The sequence below is a fragment of the Octodon degus genome, unplaced genomic scaffold, assembly GCF_000260255.1.
Source record: "Octodon degus isolate 3935 unplaced genomic scaffold, OctDeg1.0 scaffold00093, whole genome shotgun sequence".
Classification (NCBI taxonomy): Eukaryota; Metazoa; Chordata; class Mammalia; order Rodentia; family Octodontidae; genus Octodon; species Octodon degus.
The window spans coordinates 1218274-1246093 of record NW_004524669.1 but is presented as its reverse complement, the minus strand read 5'-3'; the positions used below and the strand labels follow the sequence as shown (position 1 = coordinate 1246093).

Here is a 27820-nt window from a genome sequence, read left to right as displayed (position 1 = left end):
CTGGGGGTGGGGCTGGCACGGTAGACCCAGGGATAGAAAAGGCCCCTGTGCCTGCTTACAGGTGCTTTAATCCACTGAGCTATTTGGCCAGCCCTCCAAAATGCAGTTTTTCTGTGTGTGAAAGTTCATGCTTTTAAACTCACCTGTATCACTATGGAAGACAAACTGGAAACCTCCACAGTGCACTTTTGGCTGGGGCAACACATGAAGGTTGTCAGGGAATCTTTAAAGGTCCTCATGCCCAGGCCGCAGCCCTGACCCACAGCATCAGAATCACTGGTCTGGTGCCCGAGAACAGAGCTGCTAAATGCCAGCTTGCCAATATGTAGTGGCAGCTGTGACCGAGGGCTGGGGATGGTGGCCCTGACATAGTTCTTCTTTTAGTCTTTCAGGTCAACTACTCTAAGGCCCCAAGAGAGCCTGCAATAGTGCCTGCTTGTGCACAGCACTGTGGGGTCAGGTGTGGGGAGCGGAGATGGGAGGTCTGTGACAGAAAGACCCAAGGGGCCTGGAATCCGGGGCTGAGGTCCAGGGGTCCTTGATGTGGTCTTGTAGCACTAGATGAGGCCTTTTCCATTTTCAAACCTCCATGTCTCCAGTTTAAAATGGAAACAATAACCACTTCCTGCCAGTCTTTCTGGGATGGTGAGAGGATCAAATGATGTAATGTATATGACATACTTTACAACCAATGTTTTAAAAAATCTGTGGTTTTGTTTTGGAGCCAAGCTCTTACCTCAGCCTTCTGAGTATGGAATTACAGGTGTGCGCTACCATGACTAGTGAAAAAAATCTCGTCTTTATAACCACACTGTCCAACAGGGTTGTGTAAAGGGAGCCACAAATATGACTTAATGGTGAGATCAAGGCCAACCTGAACTACATAGTGAGAACTTGTCTCAAAAAATCAAAAACACACCAGGTGTGATGCTGCGTGCCTATAATCCCAGCACTCAGGAGGTGGAGGAAGGAGCATTGTGAGTTCAAGACCAGCCTGGACTACAAAGTGAGCTCAAGGCCAGCCTGAACTGCACAGCGAGAACCTGTCTCAAAAAGACAAAAGCAAAACAAACAAAAAAACAGCCAGTAGTGGTGACACATGCCTATAATCCCAGTATTCTGGAGGCTAAGGCAGGAGGACTGCCATGAGTTCTAGGCTAGTCTGGGCTACATATGGATTGGGAACCAGCCTAAATGACACAGCAAGACTCTTTCTCAAAAACAAACAAACAACAAAACAAAACAAACACAGACCACCCCACACCCATTGTTATTCACTGTCCATTTTTCCTTTCCAGCTTCTGGCAATGGATAATGCATTTTTTAATCTCCCTAAGATTTGCTTATATTGAGACCTTTATATAAATGGAATCATAAAACATGCAGCCTTTTTATATGCAGCATCTTTTACTTGGCATGATGTTCTTAAGTTTCATCCGTATAATATTTATTAGTACTTCATTCTTTTTCATGGCTAAATAACATTCCATTATATAGACATACCATATTTTATTTATCCATTCATCAGTTAATGAACAGCTAGGTTGCTTCTACTTTTTGGCTGCTATGAGTCACACTGCTAAGAACATATGTGTGTAAGTTTTCATGTTCATGTTTCAGTTCTCCCAAGCATGTACTTAGGAATTTCAGGGTCATATGGTAATTCTATTTTTAGGAATTGTCAGTCTGGTTTCAAAGTGGATGTACATTTTATAATTGTGCCAATAATATATGAAAATTCAAATTTTTCCATATCTTAACTAACACTTACATTTGCAATTTTTATTTTATTCAGTTTAGGGGTTATAAAGTGGTATTTCATTATTGTTTGATTTACATCCCACTAATAACTAATGTTGATTTTTTTTCATGTACTTATTGGTCTTTGTATATCTTCACTGGACATAGGTGTATTAAAATTCTTCACTTCTTTCTCTTTCTCTCTCTTTTTTTCAGTGCTGGGAACCAAACCCAGCCCTCACACATGCTGTGCAAATGTTCTACCACTGAGCTACATCCCTCACCCATTTCACTATTTTTAATTGACTTGTCTTTCTATTATTGAGTTGTAAGAGTTTTTAAAAATATATTCTAGGGGGCCTGCCCATTAGCTCAGTTGTTTAAGTGCCTACTTAAACAAAGCAGTCAGCCTCAGAGTGCTGTGGTTCGATACCCAGATACTCAAGCCAAACCAGACCTGCGCTGAAGGAAACCTGAGGCCACAAAATATATATATATATATATATATATATATATATATATATATTTATATTCTAGAGGCCAGGGAGATGGCTCAGTAGAATAAGCACTTCCCTGGCAAGTGCAAGGGCCTGAGTTCAATTCCCAGTTTCGAAAAAAAAAATATATATATATAATACATATATATATATACTCGATATAAATATCATAGTTAGTATATGATTTGAAAATATCTTCTCCCATTCTGTGAGCTGTCATTTCATGTTTTCTTTGAGGTGCTGGGAACTGAACCTAGGGCCTTTCCACTGAGCTATGTCTCCAGTCTTATTTATTTATTTATTATGTATTTAGTACAGTAAAAAAAAATAGTACAGGGTCTACAGGATCTTACTACACAGATTGGAGTTGTAGTGATCTTCCTGTTTTCAGCCTTCCAAGTGCTGGGATTACAGGTATCTGCCACCACGCACAGACTCAGTCTCTTTTTATTTTTTATTTTGAGACAGGGTCTCACTATGTTACTAAACTGCTCAGGTTGGGCTCAGACTTCACCAAAATTTAGCTAAATTGCCCAGGCTGTGATCTTTCTGATTCAGCCTCTCAGAGTGATGGGATTATAGGGATGTACCATCACACCCAGTTCCTGGGTTTTGTCTTTTGAAGTCACTGTTTCATTCTTAAAGAACATCTCAGTGCAGACCCTAAGTTTTCCTCAAGTTATTTTTTTTAAATTTTATTTATTTATTTGTGTGTGTGTGTGTGTGTGTGTGTGTGCGGCCAGCTCAGCCCACCTGGGGGCGGGGCTGGCTGGCATGTGGTGCTGGGGGATTGAACCGAGGTCTCTGTGCTTTGCTAAGCTTGTTCTAAGTAGGTGATTTAGATCACTGAGCTATCTCACCAGCCCTCCTCAAGTTATTTGTCCTGGGTTTAGAGTTCAGGAAATCTGTAGTTGAGAAATAAATATACATGTTCCAAAAATGTACTAAAATTTTTTCAATAATTGGATCAAGTGTCAGTTTTTACATATACATTAATTAAAACTAGTGAAATTGAAAATTCATCAGTCACATTAGCCACATCTTAAGTGCATGATTAGCACTTGTGGCTGGTGGCTGCTGGATCGGACAGCACAGCTGCAGTGTGCATCGTCTGTATCCTGATCCACAGGACATTTGTAGCAGTATTATTCTCCATGCTTTACAACTGATGAGCTCATACGTTCACAACCAGACAATAGTTAACCAAGACCAGTCTTGCTCTGGGTTGGGAAATGGGCCTCAGCAAATATTGCAAGGTCACAAAAATTACCTCAAGACTCATCCTAGACTCAAGTACAGAGTGGAGTCCTGAGCTTTCCCTAGGGCCCGCCCCATAAGAGCTTGCCCAGGAGGCTTGGAATTAGCTTTAAAGACTGAAGCCAACTCGCCATTCCACCCAACACTTTCCCAATACCCCAACTTTATAGTCAGATTCCAATCAGAAAAGATGGTCAGAAGGAGCAACATGCACCCATACTGGGGCAGCATTGGCTTCCCATCTCTTTCAAGGAGCCTCTGAAATGTATCCCTTCCTGAGATAGCTGTGGAAAAACATTCTGTTGGCTCCATGGATTAGAAGAATCACAGAAAATACCAGTATGGATCAAGCTTTATTACCAGCTAGGAATTATGCATGGGCTTTATGTACAGGACATGCTAAGGACACTTCTGAGAGACAAAAGGAAAGGCAATGCATTCATTTAATGGAGTATCACTTGTCCCTTTGTTAGAATGAGAAAAGATATCTACAATGCTGTATTAGCTCAAAGAAGCAAGATGAAAAACAAAATGCATCATATAGTACCCAGTGTGTGCTTGTGTGTGATACCAGGCTAGCAGCCCACAGAGAGGACTTCTCTTCATGGAGACAGGATGGGCAAGCCTCCCACTGTGTATTCTATACACTTTGATATTGCCTACATCTGTCACCACAAGCACATGTTCCTTTTGGAAGCTTTAAACAACTAATCTTAATGATATTGTTTAAGAGAAAAGGGTGACTGTTTCCTTTAATCCTCCAACTTAAAGAAATTGAGTTTCCCACAAGTTACAGATGGAAGAACCATGAGGCAGCACAGCTGGCCAGCCCCAGACTCCAGAACTAGGAAGTGACAGAGACAAGATGGAGGTCAGCGTTGCTGAAAGGGGTCTCAGCCATGAAGTGCACCAGAGGCTCAGCACTGGGGAGCCCACAGTCCATACGCCAAAGGCAGAACCCACCTTGAGGTCTAGGTGCAGGATGTAGTGCTGGTGGAGGTAATGCACACCCTCACAGATCTGCCTGGTAAACAAGACCACGTCCAGTTCGGTCAGGTGGTACTTTTCATCTGTGATCCGGTCAAAGAGCTCACCCCCATCCACACTGCCAGAGGAAGGGAGAGGCAAGCACCAGACTGAGCAGAGCTCTGAGCGCTTGTCCACTTTTCACCTAGAAAATGGCCCACGTGAAGTCAAGGCTGGCCACACCAGAAGTCATAGGGCTGTTGCCATCACCATCAGGGGTTGTGTCAGGACCTTTGCTCAGGCCATTCCAGCAAAGTCCAGGTGGTAAAAAGGACACGAGGAGCCACAGAGATGACAAGATTGTCTCACTCTGGATAATCTAGGCCAGAGTTGCAAATTTATTTGCCAGTGGAGGCAATGAATACTTATAGGATAAGAGGCCAAAGTTGACAAATTAGATGGAGACAAAAGTTTTTTGAAAACACATCATCCTTAGTCTATCCTTTGCTTCTCCACTTTTGACAGCTACGTGGCATGACAAATGTTTCCTTACCAGAAGAAAAAAGCAATACAAATACAAGCAGCTACTTGACCTGTGGCCTCGGGGCCAGGCAGTGGGCCCGGAGGGCGTGGTGGGGATTGTGGAAGACCAGTGGCCCTGTCCACAGATGGCAGCCCCTGTGAGCTCCAGCGCTACCTTGGCCAGCTCAGCATTACTGCCCAACTATTGTGTAACAATATCTATTATGTAACTCTTCCAATTTCCAAATGTTGACAACTAAAATTCTATAATTACTAAAGTTTTCTGAATTTAACTTCTAATTTTAAATTCAATTTGTAGATTTTTCTAAACTTGCTAAAAATTACTAAAATATTTTAAAGCTAAACTGACATAACATCGGCAGGTCAAAGCAAGGTCAGTGGCCTAGTTTGTGTGACGAAATGGTTTTGTCCTCCATGTTCTGTACTGGAATTCAATCAGCCAAGCCTAGGAAATGGGCTTGGCATGGCACAGCCCTGGGTCTCCCAGTGAGGGGCAAGGAAAGACAGCCCTGCCTGCAGTAAAGGCCCTGGCCAAGGAAAAACCACGCCCCCCCCAAGACACTCACTACTCCATGACGAGAGTAAAGCTGTTCTTGCTCTCAAAGGCATCATAGAGCTGGATCAGGTTCACATGGCTCAGCTGGTTCATGATGTTGATCTCATTCTTCACATCCTCCTTGTGGAAAGAGAAGAAGGGGATTCCAAGCAAACAGGTCAGGAAGATGAGCCAGTTGGACCTCCCAGGACAAGTGGGCCAACAGGCACACAACTCCTAGCCTTGATGCCATGCTGTCACACCAGGTCCCTGACTCCCTGCCCAGCCACATTATCACATTAGAGGGCTTTAGCTCAACCCTCCTGAATCCTAGCCAGAAACCTACAGCCCAAGAAGGAAAGGGCCTTATTGCCTACAGGCCCACAAGCAAAGCCATGCTGGACGGCTACATGTGTAGACCTGGGTCTGGAGGGAAGAGTGTGAGGTCACCTGTGTAGAATCTGGGAGTCACAGAAAAGAGACAGGAAAAGCACTGGGTTCCCTGTTCAGCATAGGGCAACACAGACCCAGGGGGCTATGAAGGATGGGAAGGAGACCGGAGCTTGGCTCAACGGGCCTGGCTGACCCAGCGCAGGTGCCTCACCCTGTCCTTGGCACTTTTCACTTTGATGATCTTGGCAGCCAGTGGGAGGCCTGTGGACTTCTCTGTGCACTTGTGGACCTGGCCAAACCGGCCCCTAGGAAGACACAGGGACAGAGAAGGCTGAGAGCACAGGAAGCGGCCCAGGCACAGCAAGCCCCTGCCCCCAGGGGGCCGGTCCTACTCCCTTCCTGGTCCTGCTCCCAGGCCCCAGGGCATGCCCTAGTCATGCCCCCACCACAAAGGCTATGCTGAACCCTAGAAAATAACTGTCTCACATGGTTTATTCGGAATCCTAAGGAAAACGCTCCTAAGTGCACTCCAACGTGCTTTCCTGCATCCCAGGGAACAGCCCTCACCTCACTCCCCACCACAGGGGCTCTCTGCACTCCAGAGGACACCCCGCTCGCTGTACTTACGTCAGCTCTGCTGTCACCTGTCCTGCTCACACATCCTACTGGGGGGCCCTCCTGCACCCCTGGGCCACAGGACTTTAGGGCTCCTTCTCAAACCACTCTCTGTGGGCTATCCCTCAGTCTCTCACTGGGCAGGACTGGATCTGAGGCTGAGAACCATCCTGCAGGGCCCTCCCTGTTCCTGCTCCCACCCCAGGGAGGCAGACATCCACCTACCCTCCCAACACTTGGTGCTGGCACACTGTGTATCCTGCAGAGATTGGCGTCTCCTTGACACTCACCACCCGGTGTTCAAAGGGGGCTCCGGGGGCTGGGCTGTCATCTATTCAGGAGAAAAGGGACCTGTGAATCTCCCATATGTATTGTGCCCCACCTCACTTCCCAGCCCTGGCATTTGAAAGCTCCTTCTCCACCATCATCTCAGTAAGTCCCACTTAGCAGAAGTGGAAGCTGAGTCCCAGAGAGACAAGGAGAGTCCAGAGCAACACAGGGAGGCAGAACAGATGGGATTCACACCTAGGTCTCCTGGCCACTAGGGTAGTGATCTTTGCAAGGCTATGAAGTGACATCCAGTCTGTTCACCCTGGGTGAATCAGTGCGGTCCAGAGGGAAGAGCACACCGTGGAGCAGGGGCTAATGATGGGGCTTCCTTTCAGCAGACCAGCATTCTATCATGAGCTACATCACCAGCCTCTTCTACTTTATTTTACTTTTGAGACAGGGCCTCACTGAATCGCCCCAGCTTGCCTTCCTGTTGCACTCCTTTCTGTGAATCTCCTAAGTAGCTGAGAGTCAGGTGTGCAGACTGCACCCAGCTGAGGAGACTGTGTTCAGAGGTAAAGGGCTGCTGTGGAAACCATCCAGGGCAGTGCAGGAGGGAGGAGCCTGGAGAAATTCACATGTACCCTTTCTCCTTCCCTCTTGGTCTCCTGACAGCTGTGCCCTCTAGATGTTAGAGGGTAAGAGCCCCAGGAGAGCCCATGGAGCGTGGAGCCGGGAACGGGACAGGGGAGCGGAGGGGGCACAAAGGACAGCTAGCACGCAGAAAGATAAATGTAGTTTAGGGATATATATATATATATATATATATATATATATATATTTCTTCCAAGATGCTATACATGCCTAGTAATATTACATGAAATAAGGGATAAAGCAGAATCCAGACCATGCGCCAAACAGTGACGTGAAGCGGTCTGTGGTGAGGGCTGGGAAATGGGCAGCAGGATGCCCTGGCCCTGGCTCAGGGGTTTCCCGGGCACCATTCTGGCTCTCCAGCCACGGGCAGCACTGAGTGTGGCCCTAAGTCTGTGGGTCACAAGAACAGACTTAGGATGCCTCTCAGCCTGCCCCCACCACAAGCAGGTCAGCAGCCTCACTGTGTTCTCTTCCTGGTGGGAGTCAGCTCTCTGGGTGGGCAGGGCTGAGGGTGGCCATGCGCACCAGTTAGTGTCCTTGCTTTTTAATAAGGACTTTCTCTGTCTCAATTAAAAGTGGCACCAACATCCAAAAGCTGAAGAGGCAGGCTTTGAGAAGTCCACCGGGTTGGGCCACGCGGGGCCTCTCCTCCCTACCACTGGTTTGGGCCACGTGGGTCCTCTCCTCCCTACCACAGAGCTGGGCCACGTGGAGCCTCTCCTCTCCACCGTGGCAGCCAGCCTGACCTCTGCCCTTTGCAGCCCCGGGGAGAACAGGCAAGTTATCTCAGGCTACCCCAGCTCTGCACCACTCAACCCTGGAAGCAGCAAGAAAGCCCGCAGGGCACAGCCTCCCCACCCACCATCTCAGACTTTGCATCCAGTATGGAGCCAAGGAACAGCCTTGCTTACCCAGAACCGTGCTGCTGGCCTCCGCAGCTAGGGGTGGCCGCCCACCTGCCTCGGCTCTCCCCAGGCCTCCAGCTGTGCGGTCTCTCACAGGATCAGGGGGTCCCACTCCTGGGCCTGTTTCCTGCTGTGTCCCCAGGGCCTCAGGGGCAGCGAATCCTTTGTCCCTTCTTCCTATGATGGACTCGGCCCCAGACCACTGCTTCTGGTCTGCTGGGAGGCTGCTCCTCCTGGGTGGTGGTAGCGGTGGTGGAGGGGGAATCTCCCCAGCTCCCCAAGAAGTCTGCGCTCCAAACTCAGTCGCAGTGGCCTGAGGACAGCGCCTGGGCCCATGCAGGTCCTGCTCACCTGGACAGGCAGCTGTTGGAGTCTCTGTAGAGAGAACGGGTGTGAGGCTGCCCCTTCGTGTCACAAGCAGTTCTCCAGGAGTATCCATCTGGTGCACATGAATGGAGATCCTAAGGGGAGAGAAACAGGGCCTGGGGGTTAAAAGCAAGAGCTGCTGTCAAAGAGACCTGGGCTCTAGGGCCCCTGCTGCCAGACACTGGCAGTGCCCTTGGCCTCAGCCCTCTACGTGTACAGTGCAGACCTTAGGGCCGTGGCGGGGTACAGCAGCAAGAGTCTCTGTGGCAGGAACCAACAGACCGACTCCGGGACCACCCTGGCCAGATGGGATGGAGGGGAGGTGCTGGCTCGGGACAAACGGTGCTGTCACTCTCGGGATCGCATGAAGTGAGGGTCCAGGGAAAGCTGGAGATGGGTAACCCCTGGTGGACATGTTGGGAACCAGATGCCTCTGAGGCTCCTCGAAACATACTTCTGCCTCAGGAGGACTGCGGCCAGAAGGTGGGAGATCCACCTGCCCCTGAGCCTCAGTTTCCCTTTCAGTTCAATGAGAAGAAGGAGGAACCCAGCCCAACAACACCGTGGAAGCTCAGGTCTGACACGTTTGATTAAAATCAAGCAAATTCTCAAAAAATAAAATAAAATCAAGCAAATTCTAAAAAAAATGATTGACTTTCTGTTTCTCTTAAGTAAACAGCAGCCCTGGCTGTGCAGAGGCTTTGTGCCCACAGAGCTGAAGAGCCGCTCTCCGCTTCCCGCACACTCCACTGTGCCCCAGCTGTGCCTTCCTGGCCTCTTCAATGAGTGTCACTATGCAGATGCAGCGACACTGAGACCTGATGTTCAGAGGAGGGACTGTGAGGGGGCAGCTCAGATCCCCACTCAGAGCTGTGCCCCGGCTCTGGCTGCCCCTCACGGAGACTTCCTCTTGTGGGATCAGAATCCTATGTGAGGTGAGAGGAGCCAGGCAGCATGGTCCTGGACTTTCCTCTGCCAGACAACATGGAAGAGTCCAGCTGGGTTTGCTCTTCTGTCACACAGAGCAGGTAACACTTTCAGATGAATGGAGAGGGTCAACTAAGACAGGGATGCCAAAGGCGACATTCGAAAAGCAAAGGCTGAGATGGTGCAATGACTGTAACTTGATGTAGTTAAACAATGAGGTAACTTGAGTAGTTAAACTTACAAAGACAAGGGGCCAGGGAGATGGCTCAGTAGAAAAACTGAAGGTGTTTTAAAATATGAAAAGTGGCATAGACTACTTTGTAGGAATTGCAATTCAGGATATATATCCCAAAGTACTGAAAGCAGAGTCAGAGGTGTTTGTACGGCCATGTTCCTAGCTTTATGCACAAGAGCTCCAGGGTGTGAGCGACCCCAATGCCCAGTGAAGGGTGAGGGGATGGACAGAGCCTCATATGTGCCCACAACTGAATATTACTCAGCCATAAATAAAGGAAAAAAATTTCACAAGTTGTACAACCAGATGAATCCTGAGGACAAATTCTAAGTGAAATAAACCAGCACAAGAAGATAAATACTGCATGATCCCACTGAGAAGAGGTAATTTGAGTAGTTAAACTTACAAAGACAAGGGGCCAGGGAGATGGCTCAGTAGAAGTGCAAGGTTCTGAGTTCAATCCCTGGCTCCGAAAACAAACAAACAAACAAAGAAAGAAACAAAAAAACACCTTACAAAGACAGAAAGTGGAATGGTGCCTACGAGGGGCTGAGGTAATAGGAATGGGACGGGGGAGTTGTTCTTTAATGTATGCACGGTTGCAGTTTGTAAGATGAAAAATTTCTGTTGATTTGTTTCTCATCAGTGCAAATACACATAACACTACTGAGCCATGGACGTAAAAGTGGGTAAGTGTGCAGGGGCATAGCCCAGTGGCATAGTCCTTGCCAATCATGTGGGAATCCCTGGGTTCTCTCCTTAGCTGCCCCGAAAAAGTTAAGATGGTAAATTCTATGTTATGTGGGTTTTTAAAATTACAATTTTAAAGAGAACAAATAATAAGGCCGTTCTTCAGCTCTCTGGGCTGCTGGGCCTCTGTGGGCAGTGCCTGACCCTGTGTGGGCACTAAGGGATTGACAGTCTCTCCACAGCCATGCACTGGGCAGGGAGCAGAAATTCTGCCAGTGCCACCTCAAGGGACTATTGTGGGAAGGACCCTATCTGAGTCAAGCCACCCCAAACCTAGTTTGAGCTTCCTCCAAGACTGAGGGACACAGGAAACTGGCAAGGTAGTTGCTGGAGGAATATCCCATGGTCAAGTAAGAAGGCCAATGCCACCAGTCCCTCTTTGGTCTCCCTTTCTGTGAGCCATGCACTAACGCCAAAGCCACAGCCACATAGTTCCGTGCTGTTGTAGCTTGTATCTAGATGTCCTCCCAAAGCCCCATATAGGTAGGGCTTTTCAGACATAGCTGGATCTAGAGTGTGTGATGCCAGGGTGTGTGCTTACTCAATTCATCCCACTGATTGGTCTGACATAGTTCTGGGCATGGACAACAGGAGGGCCCACCTTGGGTGTGAGTGTTACCCACTCTAAGGGCAGGATGCCTGGACAGAATATAAAGGACAGAAAGAGGATCTGCTGCCACGGCTTGCTGGCTGCTCCTTGCTGGGTGCTACGTCGCTGCTGGCAGCCTTCTGTCAACTCGGCTGCGCTCTGAGCTGTCTTTCCTCTGCCATGCCACCCTGCCTTGGAGCAAGCCAACTATGCACTGAAACCTCTACAAATTCTGAGCCAAAGTAAACCCTTCCTTTTTGAACTTTGGGTGTCAGTTATTTTGTCTCAGCAATGAAAAAAATAACTAAGACACATGCCACTTTTAGTGTCTCAAGCTTTCTCACTACCGCACGATTCCACAGTAAACTTTCTTACTACTCTAGTAATACCACGTCAGTGGAATCATATAGTATTTATCTTCTCGTAATGGTTTAACTTACTTAGTGTGCTGTCCTCCAAGTTCACTCACATTATACTATTTGTCAGAATTTCTTTACTGGTTAAGGCCATTTTTCTGAAAATATACTCACACATGGAGGAAGACAGGGCAGGTAGTGACCTCATCTCCTTCCACCTGGAATTCAGCTCGGGGGCTGAAACTGAGATAGGGATCTTTGCTTCTCACTCATAATCATTTTGGGCCCCTAACAAGTTCATAGAAAGTTCACCCCCGGCCCCAGATCCCATATTTAGAGCCCTGGCCTGGGCCCAGGGATTCCTGCCAGGCGTCCCTCCCTTGGGCTTGCCAGATGTCCTGGGAGGTTCCTGTTTCCTCTGAGAACAAAGGCAGACAGACAATTTAGACCACTCTGCCAGTCACTGTAGCAAACACAGATGCCAGCTTGCCTCTGAGCCAGGGTCTGGGGTCCCAATCAAAGTGCAGGGCAGCCCAGGGCAGGCACAGAGACACCAAGTCCCTCTGAGAGAAAACAGGAAGGCCTGGTTTCCTTCAGTAGCCTTGCAAGCTGTGTTTCTTGTCCCTGACAACTACAGAACAGGGGAGCACTGGAGAGTCAGCAGGCTCCTGAGTCCCCTGAGCATCGGCTGCCAAGTTCCACCTCCAGAGCCTCCAGGGTAATCGTCCCAAGAGCAGCACTCCTAGGCGGCCCCAGCACAGCTTGGCCTTCTTCCTCATGCCCATATTATTTAGAATTTAATTAAAAGCTGGTCTGGTAACTTAGTTGTGCCCCAAATTTTCTGATCAAGGGGATTACGGGGCCACAGAGGAAAGTGATAGATGATGTGAGAGTCACATGGAGAGAAAACATTCTCTTAGGCTTTCACAGAGAACAAATTGATCAAGCAATGGCCCTGACTCATCCACATGGCTGACACTGACAAAGGATCTACAAACTGCGGTACAGGGTTTCATGATGAATCCTGAGGGTACTTGATTGACCTTATCAGATACAAAGGTTATATTTCTTGTTATATAGGTCTAGCTTTATCTTGGTCTTAACCATCCAGCAGAAAAGTATAAAAACAAAGTATAAAAAGTAAAGCCATATTAATATGCTGAGCTGTAAAAGGCTCAAGTCAACAAATTCTGACATTGCCAGTCCAACAGGAAACCCACTACTATTATGGACAACTGGACTATACTGGATTATTTTGCTGAATTCACACACCTATAATATTTAAATGACAATGGAATGCCCTTCTCTGACAAAACTAAACAAAAAGGGGGATACAAATGAAGGACCATTTTGTATCTGTATATTCAAAATACTTAGGATAGATATACAGCTACTTTCTCTTAATTCATTGAATAGAAAGATTTATTCCAATAGTGTTTGTGGACAGGATATCATGTTTGCATCTTGTACTATAAATAACCACTAAGAAGGCAACAATATGCAATGTATTAATTATTGAAACTGTCCTACTAATCAGTTTTGAAACTGTCTCATTGCTATTTGTTTCTCAGTACAATTATTTTAAAAAATAAAAAATAAAAGCTGACCTGAGGAACCACTGCAGTAGTTAGGGAACTAATTCTGACCAGTAACCTGGACTCAGATCCCAGTCATAGGTTTCCTCTGCAGGAAAATAGGGAGAAACAAACACACCTCCTTGCTGAGCACACTGGGAATAAGTGAGGTGATGCCTGTGAAATGTGCAGCGCCTGCCTGGCTGGGGCACAGCTCTGTGAGCCCTGCCTTTCAGCTGTTAGTAATTTAAGAGATGGCAGTTCTCAACCCTGATAACCTAGAAAGTGTTTTTTTTCAGAACCGGGGATTGAACTCAGACCCTTGCGCTTGCCAGGGAAGCACTTATTCTACTGAGCTACCTCCCCAGTCTTGAGAGTGTGTTTAAAAAAAAAAAAAAAAGGACTTGGGTGTGTAGCTCAGTAGTAGAGTGCTTGCTTGGCACACATGTGACCATGGCTTGACCCCTAACCCTGGCAAACAAAACAAAACAACAACAACAAAAATAAGCAAACAAACAAACCAAATAACAATGTCCAAGGCTCGCTCCAGGAGAAGTGAATCAGGATCTCTGGACATCATCAGTGTTTATTAAATCTCTCTAGGTAATTCTAGTAGGCAGCAGGTATAAACCAGACCTCTAAGCTCCCCGACATGGGGTCTCCCCTCCTGGAAGCTGGCTCAGCCCTTTGCATATGGTGGTCACTCACCACCTGTCCCTGGGCAACTGGCCATGCTGCAGCAGAGAGCAGCTGTTATCTTTTCCCTTTCCTAGCATGGAAGTGCTCCGCTCACCTTCGAGGTGCTGCTCCACCACTGTGAGCCGCCCTGGCCAGGGTTGCTGGCCCCAGAGGTCCCACGGATGGAGGGGTGGGCCCTGATGTCAGCCCCATGCTCTCTTCTGAGGGCCGAGCGTCAGGCCTGCTGGATGATGATGCTTCTTGTCTTGCACCTGATGCCATCTCCTGGCTGGCAGGGGTCTCACCAGTCCCGCCAGGTGCTGCAGACCATTCCAGGCGAGTCCCGAGCTTCTTGCTGGATGTTTCTGGAACTTTGGCACAGGCTTCTGTGGGCAGCAGCTGGTCACCAGGGGACACCTGGCCTGGGCCAGGAACTCCATCTCCCTGCCCCAGTGAGGTCCCTGTCTGGGTGAGAAGGTCTGCTCCCATCCCTGATGCACTGATGGGGAGCAGGCTCGCCACTGTCCCCTCTGGTAGATCCAGCATTTGGCTCTCTATAGGAAGACAGGCAGGGTAAGCACAATTCAGGCTTGGAAGAGTCTATGACAAAGGTCTTGCAAATATGTGCCCAAGGCCATTCATTGCCCCATGTTCATAACAGCCAAAGGCTGAAAATAACTTAAATGACTGTTGGGAGGTTGTCTGAATGGGACAGCAACCACACGATGGTATGCTGCACAGCCAGCCATAGACAGTGAGAAATTACTATCTCTATAGGCAGCTATGGAGTGACCTCAGAATATACTGGAGGCAAAAATTAGTAGAGTAGAGAATGGGGGTACAGAACTTGTTAGGAGTTGTTTCTCAAAAAAGGGAGAACATGTGTGTTTCTGTGTGCGTGTGTGCACACGCATGTATACAACTACTTATCATGTGCTCTATACAGATGGGAGCTCAGTGGAAACAGAACATGTGGCTTCTGAGATGGCTTACGTGGGGGGAGAAGCTGGTGCAGGGAACAAGGGTAGGAGCTAGACTTGTCCTCATGCTCCTCGTCTTGTTAACTTGACTCTGCAGTCATGTAAATATGATGGAAAATTTAAAATAAAAACTGAAGATTTTGTTTTGGTCCTGCAATGTAGCCCGGCTGGCCTCGAACTCAGTGATCCGCCTGCCTCAGTTTCCCAAGTTCTAGGATTACAGGTGTGCATGCCTGGCTGAAAATGAAACAGTATACAGACATACAGTGTACAACATACAGCCCATTTCTTGTTCACCCCAAGAATATTTGCAAGGGAAAGAGAGGGATTTTTTTTTAATAACATCATTTTGCCAACTTAGTCAATTTTAAAAAGGATCATCTAGAGTGCCCCCGCCATTTTTTTTTTTTTTTTTTTTTTTTTTTTCAGTACCAGGGATTGAACTTGGGACCTTGTATTTGCCAGGCAGATGCTTATGTCACTGAGCTATTTCCCCAGCCCAAGAGGGGGATTAAAGGAAGATGGAGGGAAGGGTTAGGAAAGAGGAAGGGGATTACAGAAAGAAACAAATTATACTTTTTACAGGTACCCAGTCCCCAAGAAGATGGTAAACTGCATGCACTGATAACAGGTACTAAAAACAAAAAAGGAGGAATATTCACTATGGGTGCTTGTGGCCATAACGTATACTACAAGGTAGCTTGTGGAATAGCTATATAATTCTAACCTTATCCTTTACTAATCCATCCCTTTCTAATCATATATAATTCTTTCTCTTTTCTTGCAGGGGAAGAATGGGTCTCATTGCATAGTTCAGGCTGGCCTTGAACTTGTAACAGTGCTCCTACCTCTGACACCAAGTGCTAGGATTCTAGGCATGCACTACTATCTATCTATCTATCTATCTATCTATCTATCTATCATATATACATATATATATATATACATATATATATGTATATATATATTACATTAAGATTACAGACAAGGGGCCGGAGAGATGGCTCAATGGAATAAGCGCTTCCCTGGCAAGCACAATCCCTGGTTCCACCAAAAAAAAAAAAAAAAAAAAAAAAGATTACAGACAAGTTCTGTATAGGAATAACTTCAAGAAAAGTTTTTGGGGACCGGGAGATAGCTTGGTGGTCTAAGAGCTGACCTGGCAAGTGCAAGGACCCAGGTTCAATCCCTGGTACCACATGCCATGCTGGCCCTGGAAACCCAGGTGCTGGCCACTAAAACTGGGTGTGGTGGTGCACACCTGTAATCCCAGCTCTTGGGAGACTATAAACAGGTGGATCACTATGAGTCCAATCTAGTAGTGAGACCCTGAATACCCTGTAGACCCATGCCTAAAAAACAAAAGCAAAAGCAAAACAAAACAAAAAGTTAGTGGCATGGCCTAGAAGGAAAGGAGCTATTCCAAGTTATTTCATTATTATCTTTCTTTTTTAAAATTTAATTTAATTAATTAATTTTTTGAGAGTTTTTATTATGTAGTCCAGGCTAGCCTCAAATTCCCTGCAAGCCTCCTGCCTCAGCCTTCCGAATGGTGGGACTCAGCATGTGTGCCCCCATGCCTGACCACATCCATTTTAGTTTCTTAAATGGAGCCTCACTGTGTTGCCCAGACTGGCCTTCAATTTCCAGGATCAAGCAATCCTCCCAACTTTAGCATCATAAAAACTGGCATGCGGCCCCATGCCCAGCTCCAAGTGCTTTCAACACATTAGCAGTTGACTCTACACATCTGTAATGGTGTATGTATAAAAGACAAAAAGAACTACAAAACAAAAAGGATAAGGCAGTTTCAACGATTTCCCATTGGCCACACCATTGGTCATACCATTGTATTTTTATATGAGATCAGCAAGGAGCACACTCACCTTCCCGAGGCCCCCTGATGCCAGCGTGCACAGCCCTGGTACTCAGTGCATGCTTCAGTTTTGCTCCCTTCTCTTCCACTGGCTCTTTGTTCTAAAATAATAGCCATTAAAAACAATCAATATTTCCACCATCATCCGGGTTGTAAATCTTTGTTGAATAAATACCACATCTTTAGATAAAGGTACTTAAGTTATTAGGAATAGGTCCCAGTAATATTAGAAGGTAAATAATGTTTATTATCATTTAGGAATAATATGGGCCCTGAGGTCTTCCCAAGGTCATAAAACAAGATCCAGTTTCAAAGTCAGAATTCAGACCCTTTCCAACCCTTCTATTTATTGCTGGTGATGGGCAGGCCTAGCATGGACTCCCCAGCTCGCCTCACCCGCTCACCCCACTTGGTCAGACTCTACCCTCTCAGTACCTCACACTTGCATCTGTAATCTTGGATCTCTGGAGTGCTCAGCAATGCTGGTGATTTTGTCCTGCCTAAAGCCAAGTGCGCTCAGTGTCATCTGAACCCACCATACAAATGGCAAGTGCAGTCCAAGCAAAATCAATCTGAGCAGGACCAGGGCTTGGCAGGCCTGGGCTTTCAGACAGCCCAGGGGGAGCCCTCAAACACATATTCCTACATGCTCTCTTCTTAATGGGGTCCAGCACTTTCAGGGGCCTTGAGACTTCTGCCTCCTGGTCCTGGTCAGGGGAACAGCTTTGGTCACAGCCTAGGGCCTTGGCTGGGCCTCAGGCATGAGATGCGCCAGTAAAGGGACTTTCTCCTGCCATGGCCACAGACGCCCTGGGAGCCCTGAGACCAAGAACAGCTCAGGATACATTGTGTTTGGCCTGTGCAGCATTTAATAAATGTTTGCTTCCAACATTTGAAACCTATACATCTAGATTAAAATTGTATGGCCCTCTTAGGGGTGATAGAATTTGAGTGAGTGGGCCAGCAAGATAGCTCAGTGGACTAAAACCCCTGCTTAGGCAAGCTTAGGCAAGTGCAAGGCCCCCTATGCAATGCCAGCCATGCCCCCAGGGTGGGCTGAGCTGGCCAGAGTCTGGGTGTAGTGGCATATACCTATAATCCCAGTGCTAGGGAGGCTGAAAACAGGAGGATCACTATGCGTCAGAGCTATATAGTGAGACCCGGAACAACCAAATACGTGAAAAAAAAAAAAAGAATTTGGGCGAGCATGTGTGTGTGTGTGTGTGTGTGTGTGTTTCTTCTCAGTGTTGGGTTAGAACCCATGGCCTTGTGCAAAGGAGACAACTGCTCTATCCTTACATCCCCAGACACATTGTTGTATATTTTGATTGTGGTGGTGGGTACTTGGGTGTACAGATTTGCTGCACTGTATACTTAAAATGTGCATAGTTTGTTTTCAACTTATATATAACTCATAGTTAGTAAGTATTATCTTATTCTTATGCCTTAATAAAACAGATTAGAAAAATTCTACATTCCTTGTTGCTCTTGAAAAAAAAATCAAAGACCTTGCAAGCCTGTGCTCAGCAAAAGTCAGCTAGAGCAGTTTCTGAGTGGCTGTAGACATCACCGTCCCAAAGGCCTCCTTGTTGAGGGTTGGTTCTATTGTTTTTCCTACGTGGGGCCCATTTTCTGCAATCCTATTACTCGTGCTCACCCTTCAGGATTCCAGGACATTGAGCTATGCCCCTTGAATGATAACACATGACACATGGAGAACACACAGCCTGGCGCCTGACATGCAGTAGGCACTTAATAAAAATGCTCCCTGCTGTTGCTATGATTATCACCAGTGCCAGAGATGAAGCACGCACAGACCCTCTGCTCAGCACAGAGCTGTGCCTTATTCTCTGTGGGCTGTCGGGCCACCCCCATAGTTGGGGAGATAAGCAGGCGTTTTCACAGACCTCCTCTTATTTCACCCTACCAGTAGAAGGGACTGTCCTTTGACAGACCTTATTGTGCTCCAACTATCCTCGCTCTCCCTCTGCTTTAGTGCACACAAGTCTCGACACACACATACATGCTCGCACATGCACGCACGCATAGAACCAGGCTTCTCTCTTCAGGACTAAGCTTCCTGCTGCCTTGTCTGTGTGGCAGCAGTAGTAGAGACCTCAGACACATCCGAGGGAGCTGATGGTTCTGAACAGTTTGATCGTCCTTCTGGTCCACCCCTGGCTTAAGCCTAAATCTAAATTTCCTGAGAGCTCTGGGCTTTTAGAAATCATCCAATTCATTGTTACAACCAGACAAAGTGCTGTTCAGCACTTCAAAAGAACCAAACATGACCTTCACAAAGTCCTGGCATAATTTTCAAATTTAACAGCCAGGGCTAGGATTTAATTCAATTCCACAGATGACTCCTGCGCCCCTATTCTCTTAGAAGTCACAAAGAAGGTCTCCAGAATGCCTCCTTAGCTCAGTTTTGAGCACTGAGAGAGAATGTGTCAGATAGATAAGTTTGGTCATATTCACTGTCTGTCCTCTGAACACTTCCTTTGAGGCCAGCCAGGGGACTAGAGGCTTCATGTCACAGCCCGATGAGCAGCTGACACCCGAGTGGGAGCCTGGACTCACACCTGTAGATAGCAATCGATATGTGTACGAGCACAAGGACCGGAGAGTGACCCAGGAAGTGCCCAGTGGAGCTACACAGACAAAAAATGTAGTGAGAACCAAGAAAAGAGAAAATTGTATGACTTACCCAAGCCAGAAATGCTAAATATTTGCAACATGACAGCTAACACCATTAATACACAAAGAGCTCTAAAAATTGTGTGAACAAAGTAAAAGAAAAAAAAAAGAGAAAAGGACATTAACAAAAAATACAAAAGGTTTAAAGTTATGAATGATGCTCAGTCTTTTAGTAAAAGAAATATAAGCTAAAACTATAGATAAGTCATTCTATCTGTTTGAAATTTTCCTCAGTAAAGATCTTTAAAAAACTTTTTTTATGAGGGGTTGGGGAGATGGCTCAATAGAATAAGTGCTTGCCTGGCAAGTGCAAGGGCCTGAGTTCAATCCCCGATTCCGCAAAAAAAAAAAAAAAAAAAAAAAAAAAAAAAAAAAAAAAATTATGAATTCAAAAGAAGAGTTAGCTTTCAAGAGACATATAACCCACTGCCTTGTTTTGAGTTTATTCAAATGAACTATAAAAAAATTTATAGAACACAAGATGAGAAATGTGTAAACCAACTTTGGTAATATTAGAAAGTATCACCTTTCACTGTTTAGATATAACAATAGTCTAGTTTTTAAAGAACAGCCCTTATCTTTTAGGTATAAACTCCAAAACGTTTATGAAAGATATAATCCAAATGTGTCAGATTTGTTCCAAAACAACCTGGACAGGAAAAAAATGGCAAATGGGTGGGAGATCGATGGAATGACCTCAGGCTCCAGTTGATGGTGAAGCTGAGAAATGGGTCGTGGGATTCATTCCACATGGATCTTCTGGATCCATGGGTTCCTCATCTGAGCATGCAACCAACTTCTGACAAAACATCTGGGGGAGAGTACTGCATCTATACTGAACATGTACAGACTTTTTCATTAGTTGTAATATAACACAAGCACTATTTATACTTACATTGTATTAGCTATTGTAAGTAATGAAGAGATGATTTCTGGATTGGGAAGTATATAAGAGGAGGTATGAAAATTATAGGTAGATACTGTGCCATTTCATATAAGAGATGAGGGGGGCCTGCCCCTTAGCTCAGGTGTTTAAGTCCTGCTGAAACAAAGCAGTCAGGCTCAGGATGCTGTGGTTTGATCCCCACATCCTCCAGCCAAATCAGACTTGCCCTGAAGGCAACCTGAACTCCCCCCCCCAAAAAAAAATTCTCATATAAGAGACGTGAGCATAAATGGATTTTAGTATGAAAAGGGGTCCAATCTCCCAAGGGTAACAACAAATGAGCGTACTAATCTCTGTTATAAACCTTTGAAGTTTTTCATATTAAAATATATGCACAATAAAGTCTTATATATTTACTGGCCAGGAAAAGAATTCTAAAAATTGGGCAATATGTTTTATTTGCTGCAGTGGAGGTGACAAGCATTCTCATATGTTATAGTTAGGAGACTAAGTTAGAATAAGTTTTTTTAAGTTTTGTTTGGTTTGAATCGATATAAATTTCCCCTTTGGTTTAGTATTTCCACTGTGTCCAAAGACAAACATCTATAGATATTCACTGCATTATCATTTGTAAAAGCTAAAAATGACAAGCAGTAAAACAATGATATGTAGCTTAGCAAATTATGTCTTAGCAAATTAAGAAACATTCGTCAAGATGTTATATTCTGCAACTTTAAGAACAAGGAAATTTTCTAGATAGAAATATAAAGCAATACTTAAAATACATTAAATTTTTTTTGTAAATCACATGTGAATAATATTTGGTTGAAAACAAAACAAAACACTGAGGGTAACATTTACCCAATGTGCGTATAGATGCAGAGTCTATACCTGAAAGAATTCAGAAAAATCTGATACCTATAGTTGCTTGTGAGTATAAGGGGAGTTGTCCTGGGGGCAGAGGAGTAGAATAGGAGGCAGATGCATGCTTTTTATTCTACATGTGTATTTATCCTAGGTTTTGTTTTGTTTGAGGAAGCTAAACCCATGGCATTCTGCATCATGAGTATTTTTCTGGTGCATTATTAATTTGATTTTCTTTTTAAAATCAGGAACTGGATTTATGTATTAGAATGGTTTTCTTTATATTAGAGCTGAGGAGCACTGCAGAAGTCCCTTCTCCCAGCAAGGCAGACTGCTGGGAGGTGGGGGGTGCTTACTTGGGGGGAGGGGACCATCAGGCAGGGAGGGGAGGGCAAGGGCTCCGCAGGTGAGCAGGATGCTCTGGCCTGGCCTGGTTTGGCTGGGCTGCGGAAGGCCCCCTTCTGTTTCTGTGACAGCCCCAGTAGCTGGCATAGAGTCAGTACGAACTCCCTAGACTCCTTTCCTGCCAGAGGCTGGTCAGTCATGCAGGGATCCCAAATAGCTGCTCCAGGCCAGCCAGGTGAGGCTATGTGGCTGGCCCTCAGCCCTTCCCAAACAGGGTGCTTCAGCTCCATGCTTCACCTCATCTTTCTCCTCCCAGCAGTTTTGATTATGTAACCCTGGAAACAGCCCTGTCCAGAAGGCCATCCTCCACCCTCAGGCTCTGGCTCCTGCCTCTGTTGTTTCCAGGGGTCACTGTCAACACTCATCTCCCCACAGGCAACTGCACACACCACCTACTCTGGGACAAAGCGGCAAGGCTGGGGACAGGAAGGACAGATTGTGTTTCTGCTCAGGGGCTCTGTCAGGGGAAACCAAATATTCCCCACCTGTCTCCCATCCCAGGTGTGAAAGAGCAGGAAGGATCTCTGAGGGGAAAAGAAGCCTCAGAGGAGTTAGAGAAGCTTAATGTGCTCTTCTCATTAGCCGTCATTGTGCCCACATTTTGAAGCACTGTGTCTGGGACTGCCCAAGGCCCCCCATCCTGGCTAGCACACTGCCTCTTCCTTTCCCTAGGAGAATAGCAGTCAGTAGACTGTCTGGAAATCCACCTGTGACCTCTAAGGTTCAATCTCTACTTTTCTCCATCAGCAGGACACACAGGAGCACAAGAAGGGGACAGCATCCCTCCAGCTCTTCCAAGACTAGCTAGCTGGCCAGAACCTCCAGCCTCCATCTCTAGGGACCTGGGCCTCCCTTCCAGCCAGGGCAGGAAAAACAGAACCAACCTCTTCAGAGCCATCAGCCAGGCTGCCTTTTCTCCCTTGCATGATGAAATCCACCAACTTCGAGTTCTGGAATGCGGCCCCCACTAGAGCAATGGCCCTGTCCACAGCCGTCACCATCCTGAAGAGGGCCTCAAGCCTGGCACCATGCTGGGCGCTGTCATGCCGCATAGCCCTCACCAGCTCCAGGACCTCAGGCCACCCAGCCTGAGCATCAGCTGCAGGAGTACAGCTGGCTCCCTCCAGGCCCAGCTCTCGGGAGGCCTCCAACCGCTGCAGGCCTTGCTCCAGGTGGCCCATGCCCTGGCACACGCAGTGCAGTTTCTCTGTGACATCTTCCTGGAAATGCAAGAGTTTGTCTACCTTCTCATTCAGCACATTAAGCTTCTTGTCCATGGCAGTGAGGCAGACCTTGCCCAACACTGGCAGGCTGCTGGGGCCCAGATTCTCCTTGGAGGCTCCTGACATCGTGACTCAGGCTTGACAAGGGCAAGGGCAAGGGCAAGGAAATGCAAGCACCACAGACCTCTGGCTTTCACTTAGGTAGTGAATGCAAGATCATTGTCCTTTGGTGGCTAAGAGTCTCACCCTGCAGCTCCGACCTGCACTGAAAGCCAGGGTGGTGTGGGGAGCCCTCAACACCAGGTCCTCTCCGTGCCTTTGCTTTGCTTATCTCCCACTCAGCCATGGGCTGTGAGTGACAGGCTCAGTTTGGCCCAGGCCCTTCTGCTTGGGGGCCCTTTGACATCATGGCAGTGTAGAACATTCCTCTCTGAGAGACTGCTGATGGGCAAATATTTTAAGAATCTGCCCTGGGTTGTTAGGGGTTCATGCAGCTGAAGCTAAAGGTTGGGAGAAAAGTGCCCTCTAGGTAACATACCTATCAGCTGGACTTCACATGGGGCTTTAGGGATCCAAGACTTGGAGGAAGTGAAGTCTGACTCACCACACAAAGGTCTGATTCATATAGAAAGCAAGATCAAAATGTACAGAAAAAGGAAAACACTCACCTACTGTCTAACTTTTACCATGATGGAAATTTCAATGCTTCTGCAAATTAACAACACTGGCTTGCCAATGCCTGAAACATGAGTTTGGACTGCCTGTGGGGTGTCTGCAGCCCCTCCCCAACAGGGCCTTCAGCCACCAGTCACTTGTGACTTGAAATAGAACATAGGGACAACAGCCTGGGCTGCTTGCCAACTCCACCCCACAGGTCATGTTCCCTGCAAAGCCACAAGGGGACATTAACCAGTGACCCCATGGCTCCCCAGTAATTACTATGTAGGTGTCAAGACCCAGTTTCTAAACTGGTGCAGATTCAACAGGGCCCTGTAGGGCAACAAGGCTCATATTTTCTAAATATTTTAGGCTTAGAAACCCTTGTTTTGAATGACATTTCATAGAAACATGAATATTAAAGCAGACAAGATGAGATGCTCAGGTCATGGCTAAGGTAGATCACAAGAGCCAACTGAGTTCTGATGACACCAAAGTGCAGCCTTTTCATCCAACCACTCACTGGGAAAAAGAAGGGTTGACAGAGCAACACATCCAAGGTTACCCTGGCACAGGGTCTCCTGGGGAGGTTTCACCATAACCTGTGAGATCTGGGGGTAGAGTGAGGGGTGTATCCCCCACAGTTATCCCCATCTGAGTAAAAGCAACTATGATACACTGATGAGACTGGGCACATTCAGGGTGGTATGGCTATCCACTAATAGTACACTCTGACCTGGAAATATGATGTCCAAAAACACAACTGAGTGCCTTTGCTATTTTAAGCCACAGGTAACCAATACAATGTGGTTATACGCAAATGAAGATTAGCCCAATTTCTCTTTTTCCAGCCCCACCCTCTCTTAGGGTAGCTTCAGCTAAGCAGCCCATAAGGCAGTCCACATTCATTTCTGGGTGCTAGAATTATTGGTTGAATGACCTAGGGCAGTGGTAGCAAACCTGTGGCATATTTACTGCTGTGAGCACCCACAGGCCTCTTTGTTGGCACATGAGCCAAGTTGCCCCAGTAGCCAAACATCAGATGATAGCTGGGTTTTTTTTTTTGTTTGTTTGTTTGTTTTGTTTTGTAAGCCAAAACCTCAGAATCCAGGTTTAATTCAGTGTTGGTACTTTGCAATAAATAATAAGGGCTGCAGTCTGGGCAGTGAGTCCTAAAAGGTTCACCATCACTACCCTTGGGTATGCTCAAAATAATGGTCTGCTTCAGCTACTGTGATTATTAAAAAACAAACAGAAAGGCAGGCATAGTGGCATACACAGGCAATTCCAGCTCTCTGGGAGCCTGAGGCAGGAGAATTCCAAATTCAAGTCCAATCTGGACATTTTAGCAATTTAGTAAGATCTTGTCTCAAAATAAAAATGACCTAGGTTCAATCCAGTACTACAAGAAGAAAAAAAACAGAGATGGAAAAGGGGAAAGAGGGAGTCCTGGGGAAAAGAAATTTAGCAGTGCAGAAGCTTTTTAATTCAATATAATCCCATTTGCTGCTTCTCATTACTATTTCCTATGGGCTCTGTGTAGAAAGTTGCTGCCAATGCCCATGTCTTCGAGAGTTTTACCTATTTTATCTTCCAACAGATTGTATTTCTGTTTTAACACTTAAATATTTGTTCTGTTTTTATTTTAATACATGGTGAGACATATGAGTTTAGACTCACAATCTTTAGCATGTGGATATCCAAATTTCCCACAATCATTTAATAAAGAAGGTATCTTTCCTCCAGTATATAATTTTAGGTCCTTTGTCAAAGAGCAAAGAGCTGAATGTATTTGGTGTTGTTTCTGCTTCCTCTATTGATCTATAATTCTGTTTCTGTGCTAGTACCATGCTGCTTTTATTATAGTAACTTTGTAACAATTTCAAAGTGGGGATTGTGATGCTACCAGCTTTGCTGTTGTTACTAAGGGTGTTTTTGCTATTTTGTGAATTTTAGCTGCATGTGAATTTTAGGATGGCTTCCCTAGATCTGGGAGGAAAGCTGTCCATATTTTGATTGGAACGTGTGTGTGTGTGTGTGTGTGTGTGTTAGTTATTTTTAGTCCTTTTGACTATATTGGTTCTAGGTCAGGAAGATGGGATATGTGTGTATTTTCCTTTTTTTTTTTTTTTTTTTTTTTTAGGCAGAAACACTCCTTATTGGGCTCAGACCAGAAGTCCGTGGGTCTTGAGGACCTCCATGAACTTGCTGATTTTCTTCTCCACATTTTTCTCTGCCTGTTTCCCTAGCCTCATGATCTGCTTCTTCTTCCTGTAATGGATCTTGGCCTTCTCCTTCCTCTTCTCTTCTAGGGTGACTGTTACTGCCTGGTACTTCCAGCCAACCTCATGAGCCAGGAGGCCCAGTAGGCAAATTTCCTCATTGGCTTCAGGTGCACAACCTTGAGGGCAGCAGGAACCACCATCCGCTTTTTCTTGTCATAGGGTGGCGGGATCCCATCAAACACAGCCAGTCCAGGGCTGCCTGGCCTCGCATCCCTCACACAGTACGCCAGAAGATGCGGCGGGGGGTATGGGGGGGCACGGAAGTAGTGGGGGCCGGAAGTGGTGGGGGCCCGGAAATGGTGGGGGCCGGAAGTGGTGGGGGCCCGGAAGTGGTGGGGGCCCGGAAATGGTGGGGGCTGTGGGATGGGTTGGTGTTCATCCACTTGCGGAGGAAGGCCAAGTACTTAAACTTGTCTCTGTAGAAATTGCCAGAAATGTTGATACCCTCACAGTGCACAACCACCACCTTGTGGCCTAGCAGTACTTGCTTGGCCACAATGGCCGCCAGGTGGCCCAGGAGATGGCTTCGGCCATCCAGCACCAGGACCTGCGCCTCCGCCATCTTCGGCAGACGCCCGGGAAAAAAGTGTGTGTATTTTCCGATGTCCCCTTTGATCTCCTTTTTCAGAGTGATATAATTTTCATTATAGAGTTCATTTACTTTGTTGGTGAAGTTAATTCCTAAATATTTTTTTTTTCTTGATGCTACTATGAATGACATTGTTTTCTCAGTGAATTATTTGTGTACTAGAACACAAAGGAAACAACCAACAAAGTGAAGGGACAGCCTGCAGATTAGGGAACATTTTTTTTGCCAACTACTTCTTAGACATAGGACTACCATCTAAAATACATAAAGGACTAAAAAACCTAGGCCCCCAAAATAAAAGACCCAATCAAAAAAATGGGCAACTAAAGTGAATAAACATTCTCAGAAGAAAAAGTACAAATGACTAATAAATACATCAAGAAATATTTGGGCTGGGAAGATAGCTCAGTGGTCTAAGCACATGCCTGGCAAACATGAGGACCCCAGTTTGATCCCAGTACTGCATGCCATGCCAGCCCTGGAACCCCAGTTGTGCTGTGTTGGTGCTGAAACCGGGTGTGAGGGCACACACCTGTAATCCCAGCACCAGGGAGACTGAGATAGGAGTCTGAACTGTGTAGCAGGATCCTATATAAAATTAAAAAAAATAAATTTTTTTTAAAAAGAAATGTTCAACACAGCTGGCCATTAGAGAAATGTGAAACAGCACTGAAATTCTATTTTACCCTAGAAAGAATGTCTATCATCAAGAAATCAAACAATGCTCAGTTCCACAAAAAAAAAAAAAAAAAATCAAATAATCAATGCTGGTGGGGCTGCAAGGAAAAAGGAACTCTTCTACATTGTTGGTGAGAATGTAAACTAGTACGACCACTGTGGAAATCAGTATGGAGAGAGCTCGAAAACTAAAACTAGACCTTCCATTTGAGCCACCGATTCCCTTCTAGGTATCTTCCCAAAAGCGTTAAAGTCATCATTTTACAGAGACACACACATACCCACGTTTATGGCAACACAATTTATACTAGCTAAATATTGGAAATAGCCTATATGCCCATCAACAGATGGATCGATAAAGAAAATGCTGCATTTATATACAGTGGAGTGTTACTCTGCCACAAAGAAGGATAAACTTGAGTCATTTGTTTTAAATAGATGCACCTTAAGACCATAATATTAAGTGAAATAAGTCAGACACACAAGTTTAAACACTGTATTACATAGTTTCTCTTACATGAGAAATCCAAAATATAAACAAAGAGCAAAATAAAATAGGAAGTAGGGATATCTTTTTCAAATAGTAAGGGAAACAAAGATGAACAGAGGAGCAGGGAAGGGATGAAGGGGAGGGAGGAGAAGGGAAGGAAGGCAAATGGGATAAAAATAGGATTGAGAGGAAGAAGACAAAAATAGTGATTTTGCAAATAAGAGAACCAAGAAATGGAAGGCTCAGGGAGAGATGGGAAGGGTAGGGGATGAAAAAGAATTCAGATAAGCTATGTACCAATTCCCTACCACAAGTGTAGTCATTATGTACTGCGAAC

At 46.0% G+C, this 27820-nt stretch overlaps 1 protein-coding gene and 1 pseudogene across 1 annotated transcript in view; both read right to left on the bottom strand.

Annotated features, from left to right (window-relative positions):
• Mylk3 (myosin light chain kinase 3) overlaps positions 1 to 23116 on the bottom strand; it is a 34301-nt gene extending 11185 nt beyond the window's left edge. The window contains exons 1-8 of the mRNA XM_023722723.1: positions 22446 to 23116; positions 16720 to 16810; positions 13969 to 14407; positions 8385 to 8839; positions 6772 to 6877; positions 6143 to 6236; positions 5570 to 5679; positions 4458 to 4599 (exon numbers count right to left, since the gene is read on the bottom strand). Coding sequence (XP_023578491.1) covers positions 4458 to 4599; positions 5570 to 5679; positions 6143 to 6236; positions 6772 to 6877; positions 8385 to 8839; positions 13969 to 14407; positions 16720 to 16810; positions 22446 to 22910 — 1902 coding nt within the window. The 5' untranslated portion in view covers positions 22911 to 23116. The remainder of the gene's footprint in view (positions 1 to 4457; positions 4600 to 5569; positions 5680 to 6142; positions 6237 to 6771; positions 6878 to 8384; positions 8840 to 13968; positions 14408 to 16719; positions 16811 to 22445) is intronic.
• Positions 23117 to 25606: 2490 nt separating this feature from the next.
• On the bottom strand, positions 25607 to 26288 carry LOC101585478 (annotated as a pseudogene).
• Between the last annotated feature and the right edge of the window lie 1532 nt (positions 26289 to 27820).